Source organism: Taudactylus pleione, unplaced genomic scaffold, assembly GCF_031769625.1.
Source record: "Taudactylus pleione unplaced genomic scaffold, aTauple2 ptg000019l, whole genome shotgun sequence".
NCBI lineage: Eukaryota > Metazoa > Chordata > Amphibia > Anura > Myobatrachidae > Taudactylus > Taudactylus pleione.
In genome coordinates this window covers 18,669,621-18,691,392 of record NW_028284421.1, presented here as the reverse complement: position 1 = coordinate 18,691,392, position 21,772 = coordinate 18,669,621, and the positions used below count along the sequence as shown (strand labels likewise).

General features: G+C 44.5%; 1 protein-coding gene across 1 annotated transcript in view; it reads right to left on the bottom strand.

Annotated features, from left to right (window-relative positions):
- LOC148540372 (uncharacterized) overlaps positions 1-21,772 on the bottom strand; it is a 69,886-nt gene that overhangs the window by 19,962 nt on the left and 28,152 nt on the right. The window contains 1 exon segment of the mRNA XM_088445762.1: positions 15,605-15,659. Coding sequence (XP_088301888.1) covers positions 15,605-15,659 — 55 coding nt within the window.

The following is a 21,772-nucleotide window of genomic DNA, read 5'->3' as shown; positions in this document are numbered from 1 at the left end:
AGACCCGGAATTTAGCTGGCGCCGACCCAGGATATTCCCAAACGGCGCCGTTCACACCGGAGCCGGGTCTGCAGTGACCTGGCTCTTGCTGCGTGGAAGTGGACTCTTGAAGATGACGTAATTTCCAAGCGCCACTGAAGCCGGCTAATAGGCCGGCTTGCGGCGCACTCCAGGTCATCGTGACCCAGGTCACGCCGTTTACACTGCAGGGTTTCGTGGGTCATTCCCATGTTAAACCCTGAAAGTTACCTGTGTTAGATTGCCAGGTCACTCCACCCAGGACTCCAGCCCTGTCCCCTTTTACACCAAGGAGCTACCCGGGTTTTAGCTCTGGTGTAAAAGGGGTATTAATGTTCTACATGAATAGGGCCCTATGTGTTAAGCTTTACTTTATTCTTACAAAAATAATGTGCCCTTGGTGCAGACCACTGTGAGAAAATACTTTGTGTTATTTGGAATACTTTCCCTCATACAGTACTAAACATTCTTGTCTGTATTTTGATTGCAGTCACATAATTGTTTGTCAAAGTCCTGTGTCCTGTAATGCCTTTTTATAGTGTGTGTATATGTATATATATATATTATATATATATATATATATATATATATATTTATATACTGTAAACAGTAATTGTATGGAAGTAGGCGGTCACCTTACAAGTAATGCACCCAACACGGCCAGCAAAGCGTTAATGCATTATGACATACTGTAGGACATGTCCATTTATGGGCTAACAAGCACAAAACCAGCAGCTGGGTAAATACACACTCAGGTCAGCAAGGACAGGCTTTTAGTCTAAAAAAGACATAATTTGCTCCCAAGCACAAATATAGTAACAAAAATAGAAATAAATGTTATCTATCATCAAAAACAGTCTGCTGAGTTTAGACAATGCAATGTTTACATTGGATCTATAGACAGGCTGCTACTGAACCTGCAGTATATTGCCATTTAGAGTATACAGAGAGTCATACTCCATGTTTCTCTGTCCTCTATAAGTAGTTTAGTATTATGTTTGCTTTAATGCATTTTGTGTGACATTTAGAATTAAAACCCATAGACCATTAATCCCTTCCTTCTTCATATTCTCATTCTATACAAACCCAAAGGGGTTACAGAGCGCATTTATCTGTTTACTTGTTGTTATGGTTACTTGCAGAAGGTCAGACACCCTGCTCCATAAGTGCAGCCCACCCCACCCATTTATGTGCGCAATTATCCCACTCTATCGTCATCGTCAGGTCGGCCCTACATGCAACTCAACCTGACGATGTGACTGACGATCCCATGCAGCAGGATACGGCAGGGGTCGGCATATTGGGAGGTCGGGCACCAAATGGTCTAATGTGTACCCGCCGCCCGATATGTTGGGAGGGGGTCATCACTCACATCGCTGGGTACACACATTGTTTAGTGTGTAACCAGCTTAAAATCCTTTTTTTTTAATTCAAATCTGTGTTTATATTTTACACACTCACAGGTCTTAAATCAAAAATGAGCTTTAATCCACAAGTATCAGCTAGTGACCTTCTTTTGTGTTTGTGGTGTTCAGTCATGACTCCCAGGACGGCAGGATACCCTCTTGGATCCGGCCCACTTCCCTTTTTCCATTATGCCATTGGGGTGATGCAGGTTTCAAAAGTTAACAATTATGCAGCCCACCCAATCTGCTTGTTTTACTACAATAATTGTATGTCTGCAAGGTTGCCAGCTTTGTGTCCATTGGTGTCATCCTAAAATTAAAAAGCAAACGCACAATAAAAAATTATGGGCTCATTTAGTAAAAGTTCTTTACTGTAAGGGTGGTTAACCTGTGGTACTCCTAACCTCATGATTCCAAATTCACTATCAATTTCTAAATGGTTTGGATGTCTTTTAATAAGAAATAGCTATAACTAAAACTAGGTACACACTATACAGTTTTTGGGCCAACATGACAGATATTGGGTCATTGGCCCGATAATTGTTTAATATGTACTCTGCACCAGCGCCTGACGGTCGGTCCAAAACTCTTTGGATCGGCTCCTGGTTTAGCATGTGCTGCACACGCTATGTCGTTCACATCATTATGGTATCGTTCCGAAAGTGCATTGTGTATGGACCTCGGCTGACGTCTGCTAATTAATTAATATTCTTGATGATTTGGGAGTGATGGAAGCATTTAGAACTAAACAATTATTGGGAAGTGTGTATGCTGTACATCGGAATCATTTTGGTCGGTCAAAATCGGTCTAGTAGTTTCCATCGATTTGCAAAACCGGTCTGACCGGGAGTTTTGTTTTTCGTTCCTTTGTGTTAATATTTAATAATATTAAAATGTAACTGTGTAATATCAGTAATTAAGCCTGAACCATGCCTCACATGTGGCATCTATGCTAGGCCCCCTGATTTGTGTAGGGAACAGTGGGGCTGCTACTGTAGTATGGCTTCCTATGTAAGAGGTTCAGTATCTTTATACGCAGCCGCTTCCATTGACTCACCTGCGACGCTCCCATAAGACACAACATCTGTATACATCTTTTTAGCCATCCCCCTGTTACCTTCCAGTCACCAACTAGGAACGCACTTTGCATTTCTGATACCGTGCATCCAAATCTGTACTACAACTCAGGACTCATGTGCAGCACGACATCGCTGCACTGCATCCCACTCAGAATCAGGCCCTGTATGTTATTTTCACGGGTACTCATATAAACATCTGATGTGTCAAGATCAAACATCTCTACTTTCCACTCATGTCCCTGCTCAGGTAATGTCCAACTCACACTGCTGTCACGGCACAGTCCACACATAGTTATAGCACATGAGGAATGAGGGAGGATGACAGAGCAGGTATGAAGAGTCATATTGTGGCAAAATGGGCAGCATGGAAGTACATTGATTAGCTTGGCTGCTTCACAGCACTAGAATTATGGGCTAGACCCCATCTGTGAGGAGTTTGTGTGTTCTTGCAGTGTTTGTATGGATTTCCCCCTCATTCCTCCAACACTCCAAAGACATGCTGATAGGTTATTTGGATGTCAACATAATAAACCTTAGTATGTGTAAATATGGTATGAAATAGGGGTGAGCGGGTTCGGATTTCTGAAATCCGAACCCCCCCGAGCCCCCCCGATCCGAGTCCGATCCGAGTCAGGCTCGACTTTTCCCGCCTGACTCGGATTCTGAAATCGAGGCAAAACGTCATCTTCCCGCCTTCCGAGTCTCGCGGGTTTTAGATCCTATATAAGTACCCGCGTCGGCGCCATTTTCTCACTCAGCTGTGGACAGTGAAGAGGGAGGGTGGGAGTTAGGGCTGGCTGGGCTGTGTAGTGTAGTGTAGTGTAGTGCAGAGTAGTGTTGTGTTGTGCTGTGCTGCGCTGTGCTGCTGTTGTCCACTACTTCAAAGTCCATAGGGGCTGGCTGTGTTGTGCTGTGCTGCTGTTGTTAATAGGGGCTGTGTCCACTACTTCAAAGTCCATAGGGGCTGGCTGGACTGTGTTGTGCAGTCAGTTGTCCATAGGGGCTGTGTCCACTCCAAAGTCCTGTGCAGTGTCCCAGTCCTAAAGGCATGCTGTAGTGTTGTCCAGGGGGTGCTCTGTCCATCAGGGGTGCTCCCTCCAAGTGCTAAAAAAATAATATTTTTTTTGTGTTTGTGAATTGTGTGTGCAGTAGCCGCACGTGCATCAACAAAGTAGTGCCAAGCGTGCGCCTGTGTCATAAGTAAAGGGCCGGCTGGCTTGACCGTTAAAGGGTGCTGTAACCCCCAAAGTACACTCCAGTCCAAACCAAAAAAAAAATAATTTTCTGTGTTTGTGAATTGTGTGCGCAGTAGTCGCACGTGCATCAACAAAGTAGTGGCAAGCGTGCGCCTGTGTCATAAGTAAAGGGCCGGCTGGCTTGACCGTTAAAGGGTGCTGTAACCCCCAAAGAACACTCCAGTCCAAACCAAAAAAAAAATTATTTTCTGTGTTTGTGAATTGTGTGCGCAGTAGCCGCACGTGCATCAACAAAGTAGTGCCAAGCGTGCGCCTGTGTCATAAGTAAAGGGCCGGCTGGCTTGACCGTTAAAGGGTGCTGTAACCCCCATAGTACACTCCAGTCCAAACCAAAAAAAAAATTATTTTCTGTGTTTGTGAATTGTGTGCGCAGTAGCCGCACGTGCATCAACAAAGTAGTGCCAAGCGTGCGCCTGTGTCATAAGTAAAGGGCCGGCTGGCTTGACCGTTAAAGGGTGCTGTAACCCCCAAAGTACACTCCAAACCAAAAAAATATATATTTTCTGTGTTTGTGACTTGTGTGCACTGTGGCTGCACGTGCAGCGCCAAACGTGCGCCTGTGTCCCATAAGTAAAGAGCCGGCTGGCTCATTTCTTAAAGGGTGGTGTAACCCACAAAGTGCACTACTCTCCAGCAAAAATAAAAAAATATTTTCTGTGTTTGTGTGCGCTTTAGCCGCACGTATATATCAATATAACATAAATGGAGGACCAACAGTCATCCTGAAGCAAAACGTATAACTGAGGCCTTGACTGCTATGTTGGTGTTAGACGTGCATCCGGTATCCGCCATTAGTGCAGTGGGATTTAGACAATTGATGGAGGTAGTGTGTCCCCGGTTCCAAATCCCATCTAGATTCCACCTGCATCCTCAAAGCAGCAGCGACAAGCGTGCGTCTGTCTGTTAAAGGGTGGTGACACCCTCAAAGTGTGCTACACAAACAATAAAAATATTGTTCTTTTTTTTTCGGTCTTTGTGAATTGTGTGGGCTGTAGCCGCACCTGCATCCTTAAAGCAGCAGCGACAAGCGTGCGTCTGTCTGTTAAAGGGTGGTGACACCCTCAAAGTGTGCTCCACAAACAATAAAAATATTCTTTTTTTTTTTCTGTCTTTGTGAATTGTGTGGGCTGTAGCCGCACTTGCATCCTCAAAGCAGCAGCGACAAGCGTGCGTCTGTCTGTTAAAGGATTACATCGGTGACAGCATCCAAGTAGGCATGAGAAGCAATTTGGAGGTCCCTGTACAAACTGGCTCTATTTTACCTGAGTTGCCCCCCTCCAGTGTGTACTCCGAAAGAGTGTTTAGTGCAGCCGGGAACCTTGTCAGCGAAAGGCGTAGGAGGTTGCTTCCACAAAATGTGGAGAAGATGATGTTCATAAAATGAATTATCAACTCTTCCAGGGAGACCAGCCTCCAGAACGTACAGAGGGACCTGTGGTTCCAGCGGGGACGAATTAATACTCTGTGAGGATGAGGATGTACACACTGAAGAGGGTGAGGAATCGGTGGATGAGGAGGATGAGGATGACATCTTGCCTCCGTAGAGCCAGTTTGTGCAGGGACAGATTAATTGCCAGCTTGTTTTGTGGGGGCCCAAACGAACCAATCATTTCAGCCACAGTTGTGTGGCAGACCCTGGCGCTGAAATGATTGGTTTGTTAAAGTGTGCATGTCCTGTTTATACAACATAAGGGTGGGTGGGAGGGCCCAAGGACAATTCCATCTTGCACCTCTTTTTTTTCTTTGCATTATGTATGTTTGGGGCCTAGTTTTTCAAACTGCCATCCTGTCTGCCACTGCAGTTTCACGCCTAGATGGGTCACGTGTTTGTGCCGCCCACTCGTGTTGCTTAGCATAGTCATCCAGCTACCTCGGTGCAACCTTTTGGACATAAAAACACTATTGTGAGGTGTGAGGTGTTCAGAATAGACTGGAAATGAGTGGAAATTAAGGTTATTGAGGTTAATAATAGCATAGGAGCAGAAAAACCTACAAATTCTGTGATTTTTAGCTGTTTTTATGCTTTTTATCAAAAAAATACAGATCCAAAACACAAAACCCAGAACCCAAAACACGGAAGGGTGGTTTTGGCAAAACCAATCCAGATCCAAAACACGAAGAAAGATCCAGATCCAAAACCAAAACACGAAAAGTGGCCGGTGCACACCCCTAGTATGAAATATAGATTGTGAGCTCTATTGGGGCTGAAACTGGTGCGAATGATCAAATAGTTTTTGTAAAGTGCTTCATACATATCTCCCAATTTTGAAGGTCTCGATGGCGGAAAAAAGGTGCGTACCCGTGCCCTTGGTGAGCTTTTAAAAGAAATAAAAAATATTTTTTATGCCACGCTGCGACAGCTCCCAACCCTCCCCCCCATAATTCAGGAAAAACGTCCTGATCGCAGGACCCCAACCAATATAGTTTTTCATACTAGGGATTGTCTTGAAAAACTATACAAGTGTTACTAATTGAATAAACTTGTGTTATCACTTCTCACAGTGTAATGTAGTGAAAGGGGGGCATCAACCTAAAAACAAAACACTTGTTGAATTTTAATGAAGCAATATCCAGGTACAGATGTGCCCACATACTGTACATCTAGCCTCCTTGCACGTTAAACAGCCCTTCTGGTCGCGCCATGCTGTGGTGTGACTCAGTAGCGCCATGCATCTTTTCATGCAACTTTTTACCTTCAATAGCGTCTTATTCACAGATTGGCGTGAATAGGAGGAACAAGCAGATTCTGCTGATTAAAGTGATATGGGACATGCCTATGTTCTGTGTGCGACTGCGGCTGTATCTGCATGCAAAAGTGTCACTGCAACATATCATTTTAGTTAGCCGAAGTTGCTTGTGCATACTATTCACATCTCTCTGTGAATAAGATGCATTTGAAGGTAAAAAGTCACATGAAAAGATGCTCGGCACCACTGAGGCACACAGCGCTTACCCATTCTTTTTAACGTGACTTGGAGCGCACATCGATATATGAGAATTGTGGACACTACATAGTATCTCTCATTTCTATTGGAAATCTTATCTTGCATTCTGGAGATGTTGATGACTACATGCCTCTGGTTTCCACTGCATGGCAAGCAAAGATTGACCCCGCTATTAACCCCACTAGCCTGTTTGTTCAGCTTGCAGACATAACACTCATGTGAATGAGCTGCTTACAGACAAGATATTTGGAGAGTAATTGACTTATGACTTTCAGTGTAAAAATACTCTCAGGAGAAATAAATGTATATGTCAGTAATTATAATTATTGTGATACAGCAGCTGCTGCACATTTTTTTAGGTATACTACAGAGGAATTTCTGTTCTGATTCATTGTACCCAATACACCCGTAAGTCAGGAGAAAGTGGATTAGCATCTTTCCCCTACACCACCACCGGGTTGTTGCAAAGTGGAGATATGGTTTCGTAGATAATACACATTGGGGGTCAGTCAGACCCACTCGCGAGCGGCAGTACGCTCGCAAGTGGGTCGATGTTCCCCACTGCGCATGCGCACGACGGAGGGAGCTCCGTCGTGCACATGCGCGAGACCCGGCGAGCGAAGGACTTTCCTTCGCTCGGAGTCTCGCATCAAAGAGGGTGTGCTGTCGATGTTGATTGAGGCGTGCCTTCCAGACGGAGGCGTTCCTATGGAAACGCCTACCGTCTGAAGCCGGCCCCACTGACATCACTAGTGATGTCAGTGGGAGTGATTTTGGTTCTGATAGAGCCAAAATCACTCCTGGCCTTGCGGTTGAGAAACCCGACCACAGGGTTTCCCTCGCAAGTCCGATGGTCGCGATGGTCAAGATCTTGTTGGACGCTCGTATATGCTGTGGGTGGTGACCCACAGCTATACGAGCGTCCAGGAGGACGCTCCATTTTAATGGAGGTGGGCCCTGATTCAGAGCGAGCACTCTGGTCAGAGCGTCCGGCTCTGAATCAGGGCCATTGTGTACTGTTTTTATCTTTATATATGCTTGAATAATCTGGATTTGGTGGAAACAAAAAGAAACACCACGCAGAACATCTATGGTACCAAGAAAAATATGACATACCACATTGGGAGATAAGTATATTTCTTTTGTACTCCATAAAAGGCAACGTCGTTTTTCTCCACACTTCACCACAATCTATCCAGTATGTTATCTGAGTCTGCTACAGGCCTTTGAAGAAATTACAAACATTCTGTCTATCCACACACAGGGCCGTAGACAGCCGTCCCGTGCCCCATTACTATTGAGGGGGCATGGCCTAATTGCGGGAGGTGTGGCAACGCCCCCTGCAGATAACACCTATTTGCAATGCTGCTTGATCGCAGCCTAACAAAAGGATGCGCCAATTCCCCTAACTCACATCCGTATGCATGAACAACATAGCAAAATAATCAGTAACACATCGGACCCATACGCACAGTTAAGGCAGATCAGACCTCACTCAGGAACTGGTAACTTCAGCGCATGCTATGAGGTCTCAGGCTGCATATGGTATCTCAATGGCTAATTTATGCACGCCCCTGCAACACTGTCCCAACGCACTGGCACGCCTGCGTTCACCTGACCACCAACCCCGTCACCACCCACAAACGGCACTTCCTGTCAATCACTCTGCCATGAGTCTGCGTATCCTCTGCGATCGCAGACCCGATCACAATTGCTAGTTTGCGCATGTGCACTGCGATGCATGCGCAGGATGCAACAATAAGCCGATTGCATGCGGATAAGCAACTGCGATCCTTGCTGAATTAGGCCCATAGAATATTGCTACACCAAGGACTGTCTTTCATCTTTTAGCAGCAGTGAAAGTTCGCCTGATTGGCCCAGTGTTTGCAGCTGCCAGAGAAGGCATGCCTTGCACTAGACTAGCCCCGACCCTCCTCTCCATTCTCTCTGTACATACAGAAAGCACCATTGTTTGGAGCAATGTGAAGCAGGACATATCTCTTACTATTCATGGTTTCAGGACAAGGTATACAGTATATACCTAATAGCGAATGCATATTTCACAAGCAAATGCATTCTCAAAAAGCAAAAATATTTAGCATGTATTAAATGTTACGAACAGAGAAGTAGAACGAGGTAGGAAAGGGACGTTCTTACGTAAGTAATGATCAGTAAACGCGTGTATACACAAATTCAGCCCATACACACCAACAAGTAAGTGCATATATGCCTCTTATCTATTGCACCTGCTACAGTGCAGATACCAGTACACACTGATGATAATGACATGTAGTATACTGACAATGGAGAGATGTAAGCAGAGCTGCATACAAGTATGTGTGGAAATACACTTAAATGATCTCAGATATGTCAATTTCCTTAATAAACTGTCAATTCCACTGGAATACATATCATTAAGGAGATCACTTGGAGCTCTGGGATACATTAATTCCAAGCACTAAGATGTTTTTGAGAACTGTAACAGACTGCATGGACCTCATTCTCTTAGATTAGACATGTCAAACTCAGAATACCAACCGGGCCGAAAATTCAAGGTCTAAGAGTGAGGGGGCTGCAAGAAAAAAAAAGTCTTATATGCAATTTTTAAATGGTTATTATAGACCAATGCAGTGCCCCCTGTAGTAGTGCTACTTATGCAATGCCCCCTGTTTTAGAACCCGTTATGCAATGCCATTGTAGTTATGCCCATTATCCATAGCCCCCTGTATAAGAGCCCCTTACGCAGTGCCCCCAGTAGTGTCAATTATGTAGTGCCCCTTATGCAGTGCCCCTTATGCAATGCTCTCTGTATTAGAGCCTTTTACGCAGTGCCCCCAGTAGTGTACATTATGCAGTGCCCCTTATGCAGTGCCCACTGTAATACCCCTAATGCAGTGCTCCCAGTAGTGCCCCTTATGCAATGCCTCCTGTACTAGAGACCCTTATGCAGTGCCCCCAGAAGTGTACATTATGCAGTGCCCCCAGTAGTGCACATTATGCTGTGCCCCCAGTAATGCCCCTAGTAGTGCCCCTTATGTTATGCCCCTAGTAGTGCCCCATATGCTGTGCCCCCTCCCCGTATAGAACAGGTTTCACTTTCCTGTGCAACACTTACCTCTCTTTTACTTACCTCTTTTCATGCTGGCCGCTGGGCACCGCTCCCGCATAAACGCTGCTGCTGAATGGATCTACTGTAATTACATCCAGCAGGGCAGGCTCCTCTCATCGCGGGTGATGCGGGTGACGTCACTGGGAACGCTAACCTCTGAAGCGATCAGAGGTTTCTTTAGTCTCTGATAGCTTCAGAGACCAGGGTTCCAAATTTTAAATAGAGTAAACACAAATATTATGTTTGAGGCTTTATAGGGTGGGGATGGGATGGATCAGGGTGGAGTTGGAGAAGATTGGGGGCATGGTTTATTTTATCCTTATTTGGCATTTGTAAATGTTGGAAGATACAGTACATATTATTGTTTTTTTTAAAAGGCTGTTGTTAACAAACCAATGTTTATACTATGAAGCAGCCCCTTTGTCCCTTTGTACAAATAAATGTATATAGCTGACTGGAGACAGTCTGATGGGATGGTTCCCAAGGTTCAGTCTAAGTTGGAGGACAGACAGGGGCTGGCATCGGTATCAGCAGACCAGAAAAGACCTACTGTACGTTTGCTTTGATTCCTGCCAGTAGTAGCCATACTAACACTCAGGCATTTAGGTTACAGAGGACAGTCAGCCATCCTGAACTTACTGTACTGTACTATCAAGTGCAATTGTGACTCAAGTAAATATGCACCTGGAGAAACCATGTTACGATGCAAAGGGTTGCATAAAGGTATAAAATATTTTCTATCACATCACAATTAATGTTTATTTGTTCTTTGTATCTGCAGATTATGCCTATCATTACTATTTTTAATAGATATCTCCTAATATGTAAGGCTTCAACTATGTCACCTTGATCATCAAGTTAACTGCACTTTTGAAATGCTGCCTCTTCATCATCTATCTGTTTAAAGTTCAGACTTTCCAATAAATAACACTGGCCGCGATTCAATTCAAAGTGATGCTGAATAGTCTCGGAAGGGAGCTCCCGGAGCTATTTTGTTAAGGAGAATGCCGGTTCTCGCGACTTAATCTGGGCGTTTAGTCGCGAGAACCGTCATTATCTAACTAAAGTATCAGCCGCGAGGCTGTTACCGCAGCGCTATGCTGGCAAACAGCTGCGCGGCCGACACTTTAGGTGTATTTCTCCTCGCACCCTCAGGAGGTTGCGAGAAAAATCCTGTAGTCGGACCAAACAGCACTCAGAATTGAATAGCTCCGGGAGCTCCCTCCTGGGACTTCTCAGCATCGCTTTGAATTTAATCACGGCCACAGTCCTATGAAGTTGGAGTTCTGAGACAGTATTAATAGTGCACAATTTGATACTCATAACATTGCAGCGGTTATATAATATACAAGGGTAATATGATACACCTTTGAAAAGTTTAATCTCTGGATCAATAAAATTTTACCATTTTACTCTACATTGTACCAACTACTGCACACAACTGATGAATGTGTTTACTAAGGGATATAGCTGGTATTTTTCATCTGGCTTTTACTTCATATAGTGTCACTTATTTTTTTGCCATGTTTATATAATGATATTGGTACTGTATTATCATACGGGATGCCGGTGCTCGGGATCCTGATGGTCAAAATCTTGTTGCCGGCATTCCCGACGGGGTTAGGATACCGACACCTGTCGGTAGGTATCCTAACCCTTCCCCTCTCCATACCCTAACTTTAAACCTTTTTCCCCGGTGCTTGAACCTAACCTCCCTCCCTAGTGCCCCAGTGCCTGAACCTAACCTCCTCCCCTAGTGCTTTTTCTTTTAGGTACTAGGGGGGAGGTTAGGTTCAGGCACCGGGGAGAAAGGGTTAAAGTTAGGTTATGGAGAGGGGGAGGGGTAGGATACCTACTGACAGGTGTAATAAATCACATAAATACTTGGAAAGCTGGTGTCAGCATTTTGACCGAGGAGAGATCCGACTAAAGTGCCGGCCGCGCGACTGTTTGCCAGCTTAGCACTGCGCTAACAGCCTCGCGCCCGGCACTTTCGTCAGAGAATGCTGGTTCTTACAACTAAATACCCAGGTTGCATTCTCCTTAACAGCACGCTGAATTGAATAGCTTCGTGGAGCTCCCTCCGAGGCTATTCAGCATCACTTTGAATTGAATCGCGGCCAGTGTTATTTATTGGAAAGTCTAAACTTTAAGTAGATAGATGATGAAGAGGCAGCATTTCAAAAGTACAGTTAACTTGATGTATAACAGATGTGAACAAGCCAATAAATGAAACGTACATCTAGTGCCAGCCCCTTCCGTTAGACAGGATTTCCTGTCACAGAGCGCCATGAGTCCCCTGGCTCCAACTGCTGTTATTTGGCTGAATTGTTTCATATCCAGTAAGAGTGACTGCAAGAGCGTGCATAACTGGACATTGCCAAAAGCACACACCTGCATAGTAGCCTCCAGCAGGTTGTCTCGGTGACTGGTGCGAACATACTATTATGGTCACAGTACCCATAACTTTAATTTCTAAGGTTTTATTTAAGTACTTATGTGATTTATTGCACTGCTCAAATATCTTGCAAGTATATTTGATATAGGATATACACCATGTTTGTCTATCTCTATATACAATTTTCTGATGCTCTCTCATCTGGAAAGGTGTGATATACAGTTCCTGCAATGCACTTGATGTAATAGGCTCTACTCACTCCCAGTACGGACAATGGGCCTGATTCTGTGATATTCGTAATTGCAAAGCTGCACTCAGGTAGCTGTGCAATTGCGATCCTTTGCAGATATGGTAATGCACAGGAGGCATCGCGCACCCTGTGCATTACTTAACCAAGCTGCATTGTTCATCGTCCGGCTGTGGTGACCGATAGGGTTCCGCAGCTGGCCGCCGCAGTTTAGAGGAAGAGGCCAGAAAATCTCCGCCACCTGACGGAGATCCTAGCCTCTTCCCTCCCCCCCAAAGGTGGCGACACACCTCTGTTTCGGGTAACTGAGACTGTTGCCGCCCCCAAACGGCAGCAGACTGTCAATCACTGCCAGTCTGTTGCCAGTCTGCAAGTTGACTCGCAGACCCGTTCTGCACTTGCGCAGAATGGGTCTGGTGCCTACGCAGACTCCCAAACATCGGGAATCTGAGTTCAGCAGTGCACTAGCATGCACTGATGAATCAGGCCCAGTATTTCCTCCCAGGCTTGTACAGGAATTGCTCTCTCATCTGTGGTTCCATGCTTGCATTATCCTCGTAAACCATTGACAGCAGAAGTGATATGTGCACAGTTCAAAATCCTGGTTCTACTCTAAACATCTCAGTAAAAAGTTGATGACCAATACCAATTCTGGAATGAGGTGCAATAGTAATTTATGAATATATGTGGAGTTTGTATGTGCAGCTCCAACACATGTGAACATCAGATAAATGTACCCATCTGCAATATTTGTTTGGTTTGTTTATATTGTTGCTAAGTACCAGGGCCAGACTACCCATCTGGCACTTCCGGCAAATGCAAGGGCTGATGGCCAGATGGGCCCATCCTGCTGCAAAACCCGGCCTTGCAGCTCCATCTCCCAGCGCTCTGCTTGGCCGGGACACTGAAAGAGGGGGGTTTGCAGCGAGACCACACCCCTGTGACTTGTGGCATGCCCAGTGAGGCTTGATTAAGCCCCTATGTCGGGGGACTAAAAGGGCTGCTGAGCAGACCCAGTCAGGCCCACCAAGAGCCGCGGCGGGCTGCTCAGCAGCCACGAGCAGTCTCCCACTGCAGCTCAGCACACGCTGTGTGCTCTGCTGCTGTGAGGGAGGGGGGGGCGCCGGGCCCCTCTGGAAGCCCGGGTAATCTGTACCCCCCCCTCTTGGCGCCCCTGGCCCCAGTCCGCCCCTGCTGAGTACTGTAAATGGAATACTACTATATGCACAATGACAGTTCATGAGTGTGTAGAGTCTATTGGTCCAAATGTAATAGGGCAAGAGTTTAGAAAATTTTAGAGTTTAGCAGTAAATTTGTCGAGTTTTATTTTCAAAATGGGAAAACATCTGGATGAGAGTTTAAATCGTGAGAGTATTTTCAATCTAATAATATGTGAGTTTCTCGTACTCTATTACACTGGCTGTGTTTAAAAAGTGTCTGAGTTTACTGCTAAATGCTCGCATTTTCTAAACTCTCACCCTATTACATTTGGCCCTATATGTTCAATTGTGTAAAAAAAAAATTGAAATTGTCAAAAGCATGCTGCTGAACATCAGCTAAAGTTTACTACATGCTAAATTGAGAGTATTAATGACAGTCTATAATTCATCAATCTGTGTTGAGTTTACATTTGCATGCTGACTATCAAGCATAGATATTAATCCATTCTGGGTCTAGGCCATTAAATTTGTTTATACTATTGCTGAATACTGTTCATGAACTGCTACATCCCTATTGTTGGAATTAACGTGTGTAATGACAGTTCATGACCTATTAATCTGTGTAGAGTTTATATGTGCAATTTAATAAAAAATCTGACCATGCTGTTGTACATCAGCTAAAGTATATGACATGCTAAATTGAGTAGATTAAGCTATGTATTGATAGTCCAGTATTTATCAATTAGTGGGTAGTTTGCATGTACACACTGACTATTAAGCATAGATAGTAATCCATTTTTTGGATCAGACCATTCAATTTGTTCATACTATTGCTGAATACTGTCCATGAAGTACTATGTGCCAAATTGTGGAATTAATTTGTGAAATTATACTTTATGGTCTACTAATCTGTGTAGAGTTTAAATGTGCAATTGTGTAAAAAATCTTAAAATTGCCTAAAGCATGCTGTTGAACATCAGCTAAAGTTTACTATTTACAATATGCTTAACCAAGTGTATCAACTCATATAATGACATTCCAGGATTCAACAATCTATGTGGAGTTCATACATAGGGCCTGATTCAGAGAGTTACGTAATGCCGATATTTACACAGATCAAACGATTGTTTGCCAGTGTGCAGCAATCACATTGCGATTAAGGATGCACAGTGGATTCGCTCTAAGTGAGTGACAGGTAGTCCATGTTTGGAAGAGGTAACGAGGGGGTGGTTAGCAAACTGCAGGCAGTGTCTAATAGTTTAACCGCCGTTACATGGGCGTGCATAAATTAACCCTTGCGGTCTCCTACGCAGCATGAGAACCCTCTGCGTGTCGTCAGACCTGCTACAAGGGCAAGATGGCCGCTGGATGTATGTCGGTGTTACTGATATGTACACAGATAAGCAAGTTGTACGCATATGAGAAGGCAGCAGTGGGCGTCTTTATTGCCGGCTGTGCTTTGGCATGCATTAGCATATTTTTGCAGCTGTGTTCTGTGCGAAATCGCAGCTGCAATCGCATTAGCGTCCATCTCTGAATCAGCCCCATAGATATTAATCTCTATGGGACCAGACTATTAGGAGGTTTGTTTAATAATATTTTGGGACCATAGCTCTTGTGACGCCTTTCATCCCATGAGAAATATATGGAATCACCATTTAATTATGTATCAAGGCATGATTATATTTTCACCATAATTTGTATTAATACGTTATTGCATATACATATATATATATGCGGTTTTAGGGTAAATCAATAAGTTATATAATTCTGATACCTTGACATTTAATCAGGAAGAGTCTTTTTTTGTCTTTCTGTTTGTGCAAACCTTTGTAGGGCTGTATAACGTATCCGTTGACCTTGATGAATAGGTCCCACAGTTACATATTGATCCCTTAGAGATCATGTACATATTGTTTCATATTGGGAAAAACATTTTTTCCTAGCCCTTTTTAAATAATTTTTAAAAACCGTAAAAAATCTTACATCGAATATCTATGACTTCATCTTCCTTTGACGAAAGAGTATCTAGTAGGTCGTTCTGTAAAAAAAAAAAAAGAAGTATAATACATTTAAACCTGGCTAGAATGGTAAAGTAAAGAAATATAATATCGAACACTTGACAGTTGCAATGTTCAAATAATATATACATCTGATAATATAGTATTAGCCAGTGCATTGCAGTCTTAAATCCAGCAGATGTCACTTCTAGGCAATGCATGGATAACTTATTGGTCTGTACAAATGATTCTTGATGATTACAATTGACTGAAATTGTAAAAAAAATGTGTTCCTCAATAGCAAATAAATGATTTTATATTGTAATAGTATTACAGTCACATACTGGTAGCTGATCTGTGGTAGTCCATGGAATAGTTGGAAAGAATAATATTGCTGATCCTGTTTATACAGATTTGTTTCTGCTTATAATAAAAAATGTCCTGTATAGACTTAAACCAATATTTATAGTTATTTTAAGTAGCTGTATTCTATCTGGCCTGGATTGATTAAGATGATTTTGATAAACAAATCCAACTGCATATAAAACACAAGCAAAATGCACCTTATATTTGGGCTCTAACTCTGTGGAAATTGAAACCTATGGGGCTTATTTAAAGTTTAACTTTTTTTGTAATGCACATGTGCAGCTGCATATACATATGCTCAGAGTTTTATTTTTTTGTGTGTATCGCTTAATTGCATTCTTTTACCCCTGAAAATGAGCGTAATGGGGGCCGGAATGCATATGTTGAATACAGTAAGAAAATGTTCATGTAATTACCACATACAGTAAAGGCGGGTATCCACTAGAGAATATATGTGACAATTAGAACCATAATGCACGTTCCTACGGGTCTTTCATCGCCTGAACTTGCAGGGCAACCTGACGATATTGTCAGGTTCTGCAAGTATGGGGATGAGGGAGGGTGACGGCACTGAACGATATCATTAATGATATTGTTCAGTGTGGATGCAAACTGTCATTAACAACATTGAGCCTGGCACTGCAGGACAAACACTAGACTATATCGCTCATGGAGAATATTGTCTAGTGGATACCGCCTTAAGTTGTCAGTAGTCATGGATGGGATAGGTACGTGATGCTGGTGCCCGTGATCCCGGCAGTCAGAATCCAGACGCCGGCATCTCGACATGGTTAGGATACCGACACCAGTCTGTAGGTATCCTAACCCTCCCCCTCTTCCTACCCTAACCCTCCATCCCCGGTGTCTGACCCCAACCTCCCCCCCTAGTGCCTGAACCTAACCTCTCGCTCCTCGCATCCTAAACCTAACCCTCACCCTAGTGCCTAACGCTAATCCTCCCCCTCACCCTGCTACTTATCTTAGGGATTCCGGCGGCCGGAATGCCGGCGCCAGGATTCTGACAAGTGTCGGGAGTCTGGAGCCGGCATTCTTAGTGCCGGAATCCCTGCGGTCGGGATATTGACCGCATCCCATAATAGATGCATCCCCAAATACACCCCCTAGGAGGGCTAGTGCTAAGATACATACTGAGGATTATCACAATGACTATCAGCAGCCATGACCAGCCACTTCAATTGGCTGTTTGCGTAATGACTTCTCCAGCTAATAGTCCTTAATTTATACAGTACATGCCATGGCCATCTATTTGCATTACTTAATTGACATTTCCATTTGCAGGAAAGAAGGTTGCCATTTAATTTTAAGGAGGTTAAAAAATAGATGTACAGATGTTAGTATTTAATTACATTTTATATTCAAAATATGACTTTCACTACAGTTGAGAGTATATATGACAGCTTATTACATTTTTATATTGTATATAATTTGGATAATATATATATATATTAGGGGTGAGCGGGTTCGGATTTCTGAAATCCGAACCCCCCCGAGCCCCCCCGATCCGAGTCAGGCTCGACTTTTCCCGCCTGACTCGGATCTGAAATCGAGGCAAAACGTCATCATCCCGCCTTCCGAGTCTCGCGGGTTTTGGATCCTATATAAGGTACCCGCGTCGGCGCCATTTTCTCACTCGGCTGTGGACAGTGAAGAGGGAGGGTGGGAGTTAGGGCTGTGTAGTGTAGTGTAGTGTAGTGCTGCTGTTGTCCACTACTTCAAAGTCCATAGGGGCTGGCTGTGTTGTGCTGTGCTGCTGTTGTTAATAGGGGCTGTGTCCACTACTTCAAAGTCCATAGGGGCTGGCTGGACTGTGTTGTGCAGTCAGTTCTCCATAGGGGCTGTGTCAATCCAAAGTCCTGTGCAGTGTCCCAGTCCTAAAGGGGTGCTGTAGTGTTGTCCAGGGGGTGCTCTGTCCATCAGGGGTGCTCCCCCCAAGTGCTAAAAAAATGATATATTTTCTGTGTTTGTGAATTGTGTGCGCAGTAGCCGCACGTGCATCAACAAAGTAGTGCCAAGCGTGCGCCTGTGTCATAAGTAAAGGGCCGGCTGGCTTGACCGTTAAAGGGTGCTGTAACCCCCAAAGTACACTCCAGTCCAAACCAAAAAAAAAATTATTTTCTGTGTTTGTGAATTGTGTGCGCAGTAGCCGCACGTGCATCAACAAAGTAGTGCCAAGCGTGCGCCTGTGTCATAAGTAAAGGGCCGGCTGGCTTGACCATTAAAGGGTGCTGTAACCCCCGAAAGTACACTCCAATCCAAACCCCAAAAAAATAATTTTCTGTGTTTGTGAATTGTGTGCGCAGTAGCCGCACGTGCATCAACAAAGTAGTGCCAAGCGTGCACCTGTGTCATAAGTAAAGGGCTGGCTGGCTTGACCGTTAAGGGTGCTGTAACCCCCGAAAGTACACTCCAGTCCAAACCAAAAAAAAAATGATTTTCTGTGTTTGTGAATTGTGTGCGCAGTAGCCGCACGTGCATCAACAAAGTAGTGGCAAGCGTGCGCCTGTGTCATAAGTAAAGGGCCGGCTGGCTTGACCGTTAAGGGTGCTGTAACCCCCGAAAGTACACTCCAGTCCAAACCAAAAAAAAAATTATTTTCTGTGTTTGTGAATTGTGTGCGCAGTAGCCGCACGTGCATCAACAAAGTAGTGCCAAGCGTGCGCCTGTGTCATAAGTAAAGGGCTGGCTGGCTTGACCGTTAAAGGGTGCTGTAACCCCCAAAGTACACTCCAGTCCAAACCAAAAAAAAAATTATTTTCTGTGTTTGTGAATTGTGTGCGCAGTAGCCGCACGTGCATCAACAAAGTAGTGCCAAGCGTGCGCCTGTGTCATAAGTAAAGGGCCGGCTGGCTTGACCGTTAAGGGTGCTGTAACCCCCGAAAGTACACTCCAGTCCAAACCAAAAAAAAAATTATTTTCTGTGTTTGTGAATTGTGTGCGCAGTAGCCGCACGTGCATCAACAAAGTAGTGCCAAGCGTGCGCCTGTGTCATAAGTAAAGGGCCGGCTGGCTTGACCGTTAAAGGGTGCTGTAACCCCCAAAGTACACTCCAGTCCAAACCAAAAAAAAAATTATTTTCTGTATTTGTGAATTGTGTGCGCAGTAGCCGCACGTGCATCAACAAAGTAGTGCCAAGCGTGCGCCTGTGTCATAAGTAAAGGGCCGGCTGGCTTGACCGTTAAAGGGTGCTGTAACCCCCAAAGTACACTCCAGTCCAAACCAAAAAAAAAATAATTTTCTGTGTTTGTGAATTGTGTGCGCAGTAGCCGCACGTGCATCAACAAAGTAGTGCCAAGCGTGCGCCTGTGTCATAAGTAAAGGGCCGGCTGGCTTGACCGTTAAAGGGTGCTGTAACCCCCGAAAGTACACTCCAATCCAAACAAAAAAAAAATTATTTTCTGTGTTTGTGAATTGTGTGCGCAGTAGCCGCACGTGCATCAACAAAGTAGTGCCAAGCGTGCGCCTGTGTCATAAGTAAAGGGACGGCTGGCTTGACCGTTAAGGGTGCTGTAACCCCCGAAAGTACACTCCAGTCCAAACCAAAAAAAAAATTATTTTCTGTGTTTGTGAATTGTGTGCGCAGTAGCCGCACGTGCATCAACAAAGTAGTGCCAAGCGTGCGCCTGTGTCATAAGTAAAGGGCCAGCTGGCTTGACCGTTAAGGGTGCTGTAACCCCCGAAAGTACACTCCAGTCCAAACCAAAAAAAAAATTATTTTCTGTGTTTGTGAATTGTGTGCGCAGTAGCCGCACGTGCATCAACAAAGTAGTGCCAAGCGTGCGCCTGTGTCATAAGTAAAGGGCCGACTGGCTTGACCGTTAAAGGGTGCTGTAACCCCCGAAAGTACACTCCAGTCCAAACCAAAAAAAAATTATTTTCTGTGTTTGTGAATTGTGTGCGCAGTAGCCGCACGTGTATCAACAAAGTAGTGCCAAGCGTGCGCCTGTGTCATAAGTAAAGGGCCGGCTGGCTTGACCGTTAAAGGGTGCTGTAACCCCCGAAAGTACACTCCAGTCCAAACCAAAAAAAATTATTTTCTGTGTTTGTGAATTGTGTGCGCAGTAGCCGCACGTGCATCAACAAAGTAGTGCCAAGCGTGCGCCTGTGTCATAAGTAAAGGGCCGGCTGGCTTGACCGCTAAGGGTGCTGTAACCCTCGAAAGTACACTCCAGTCCAAACCAAAAAAAAAATTATTTTCTGTGTTTGTGAATTGTGTGCGCAGTAGCCGCACGTGCATCAACAAAGTAGTGCCAATCGTGCGCCTGTGTCATAAGTAAAGGGCCGGCTGGCTTGACCGTTAAAGGGTGCTGTAACCCCCAAAGTACACTCCAGTCCAAACCAAAAAAAAAATTATTTTCTGTGTTTGTGAATTGTGTGCGCAGTAGCCGCACGTGCATCAACAAAGTAGTGCCAAGCGTGCGCCTGTGTCATAAGTAAAGGGCCGGCTGGCTTGACCGTTAAAGGGTGCTGTAACCCCCGAAAGTACACTCCAATCCAAACCAAAAAAAAATTATTTTCTGTGTTTGTGAATTGTGTGCGCAGTAGCCGCACGTGCATCAACAAAGTAGTGCCAAGCGTGCGCCTGTGTCATAAGTAAAGGGCCGGCTGGCTTGACCGTTAAAGGGTGCTGTAACCCCCAAAGTACACTCCAGTCCAAACCAAAAAAAAAAATTATTTTCTGTGTTTGTGAATTGTGTGCGCAGTAGCCGCACGTGCATCAACAAAGTAGTGCCAAGCGTGCACCTGTGTCATAAGTAAAGGGCCGGCTGGCTTGACCGTTAAAGGGTGCTGTAACCCCCAAAGTACACTCCAGTCCAAACCAAAAAAAAAATTATTTTCTGTGTTTGTGAATTGTGTGCGCAGTAGCCGCACGTGCATCAACAAAGTAGTGCCAAGCGTGCGCCTGTGTCATAAGTAAAGGGCCGGCTGGCTTGACCGTTAAAGGGTGCTGTAACCCCCGAAAGTACACTCCAATCCAAACCAAAAAAAAATTATTTTCTGTGTTTGTGAATTGTGTGCGCAGTAGCCGCACGTGCATCAACAAAGTAGTGCCAAGCGTGCGCCTGTGTCATAAGTAAAGGGCCAGCTGGCTTGACCGTTAAGGGTGCTGTAACCCCCGAAAGTACACTCCAGTCCAAACCAAAAAAAAAATTATTTTCTGTGTTTGTGAATTGTGTGCGCAGTAGCCGCACGTGCATCAACAAAGTAGTGCCAAGCGTGCGCCTGTGTCATAAGTAAAGGGCCGGCTGGCTTGACCGTTAAAGGGTGCTGTAACCCCCAAAGTACACTCCAGTCCAAACAAAAAAAAAATTATTTTCTGTGTTTAGCCGCACGTATATATCAAATCAATATAACATAAATGGAGGACCAAACTTTCTCCGATAAAAATAAAATAGAGAAAGATCAAGAACCACTTCCTCCTAGTGCTGAAGCTGCTGCCACTAGTCATGACATAGACGATAACATGCCATCAACGTCGTCTGCCAAGGCCGATGCCCAATGTCATAGTAGAGGGCACATACAATCCCAAATGGCAAAGTTCAGGAAAATGACCTTGAAAAAGACATTTAAATCAGCTGAAGAGAAACGTAAACTTGCCAATATGCCATTTACGACACGGAGTAGCAAGGAACGGCTAAGGTCGATCCCTAGTATGTTCATGACTAGTGGTTCAGCTTCACATGACGATGGAAGCCCTCCTCCCACTAAAAAAATCAAAAGAGTTAAGCTGGCAAAAGCACAGCGAAGAACTGTGCTTTCTAAGAAGATA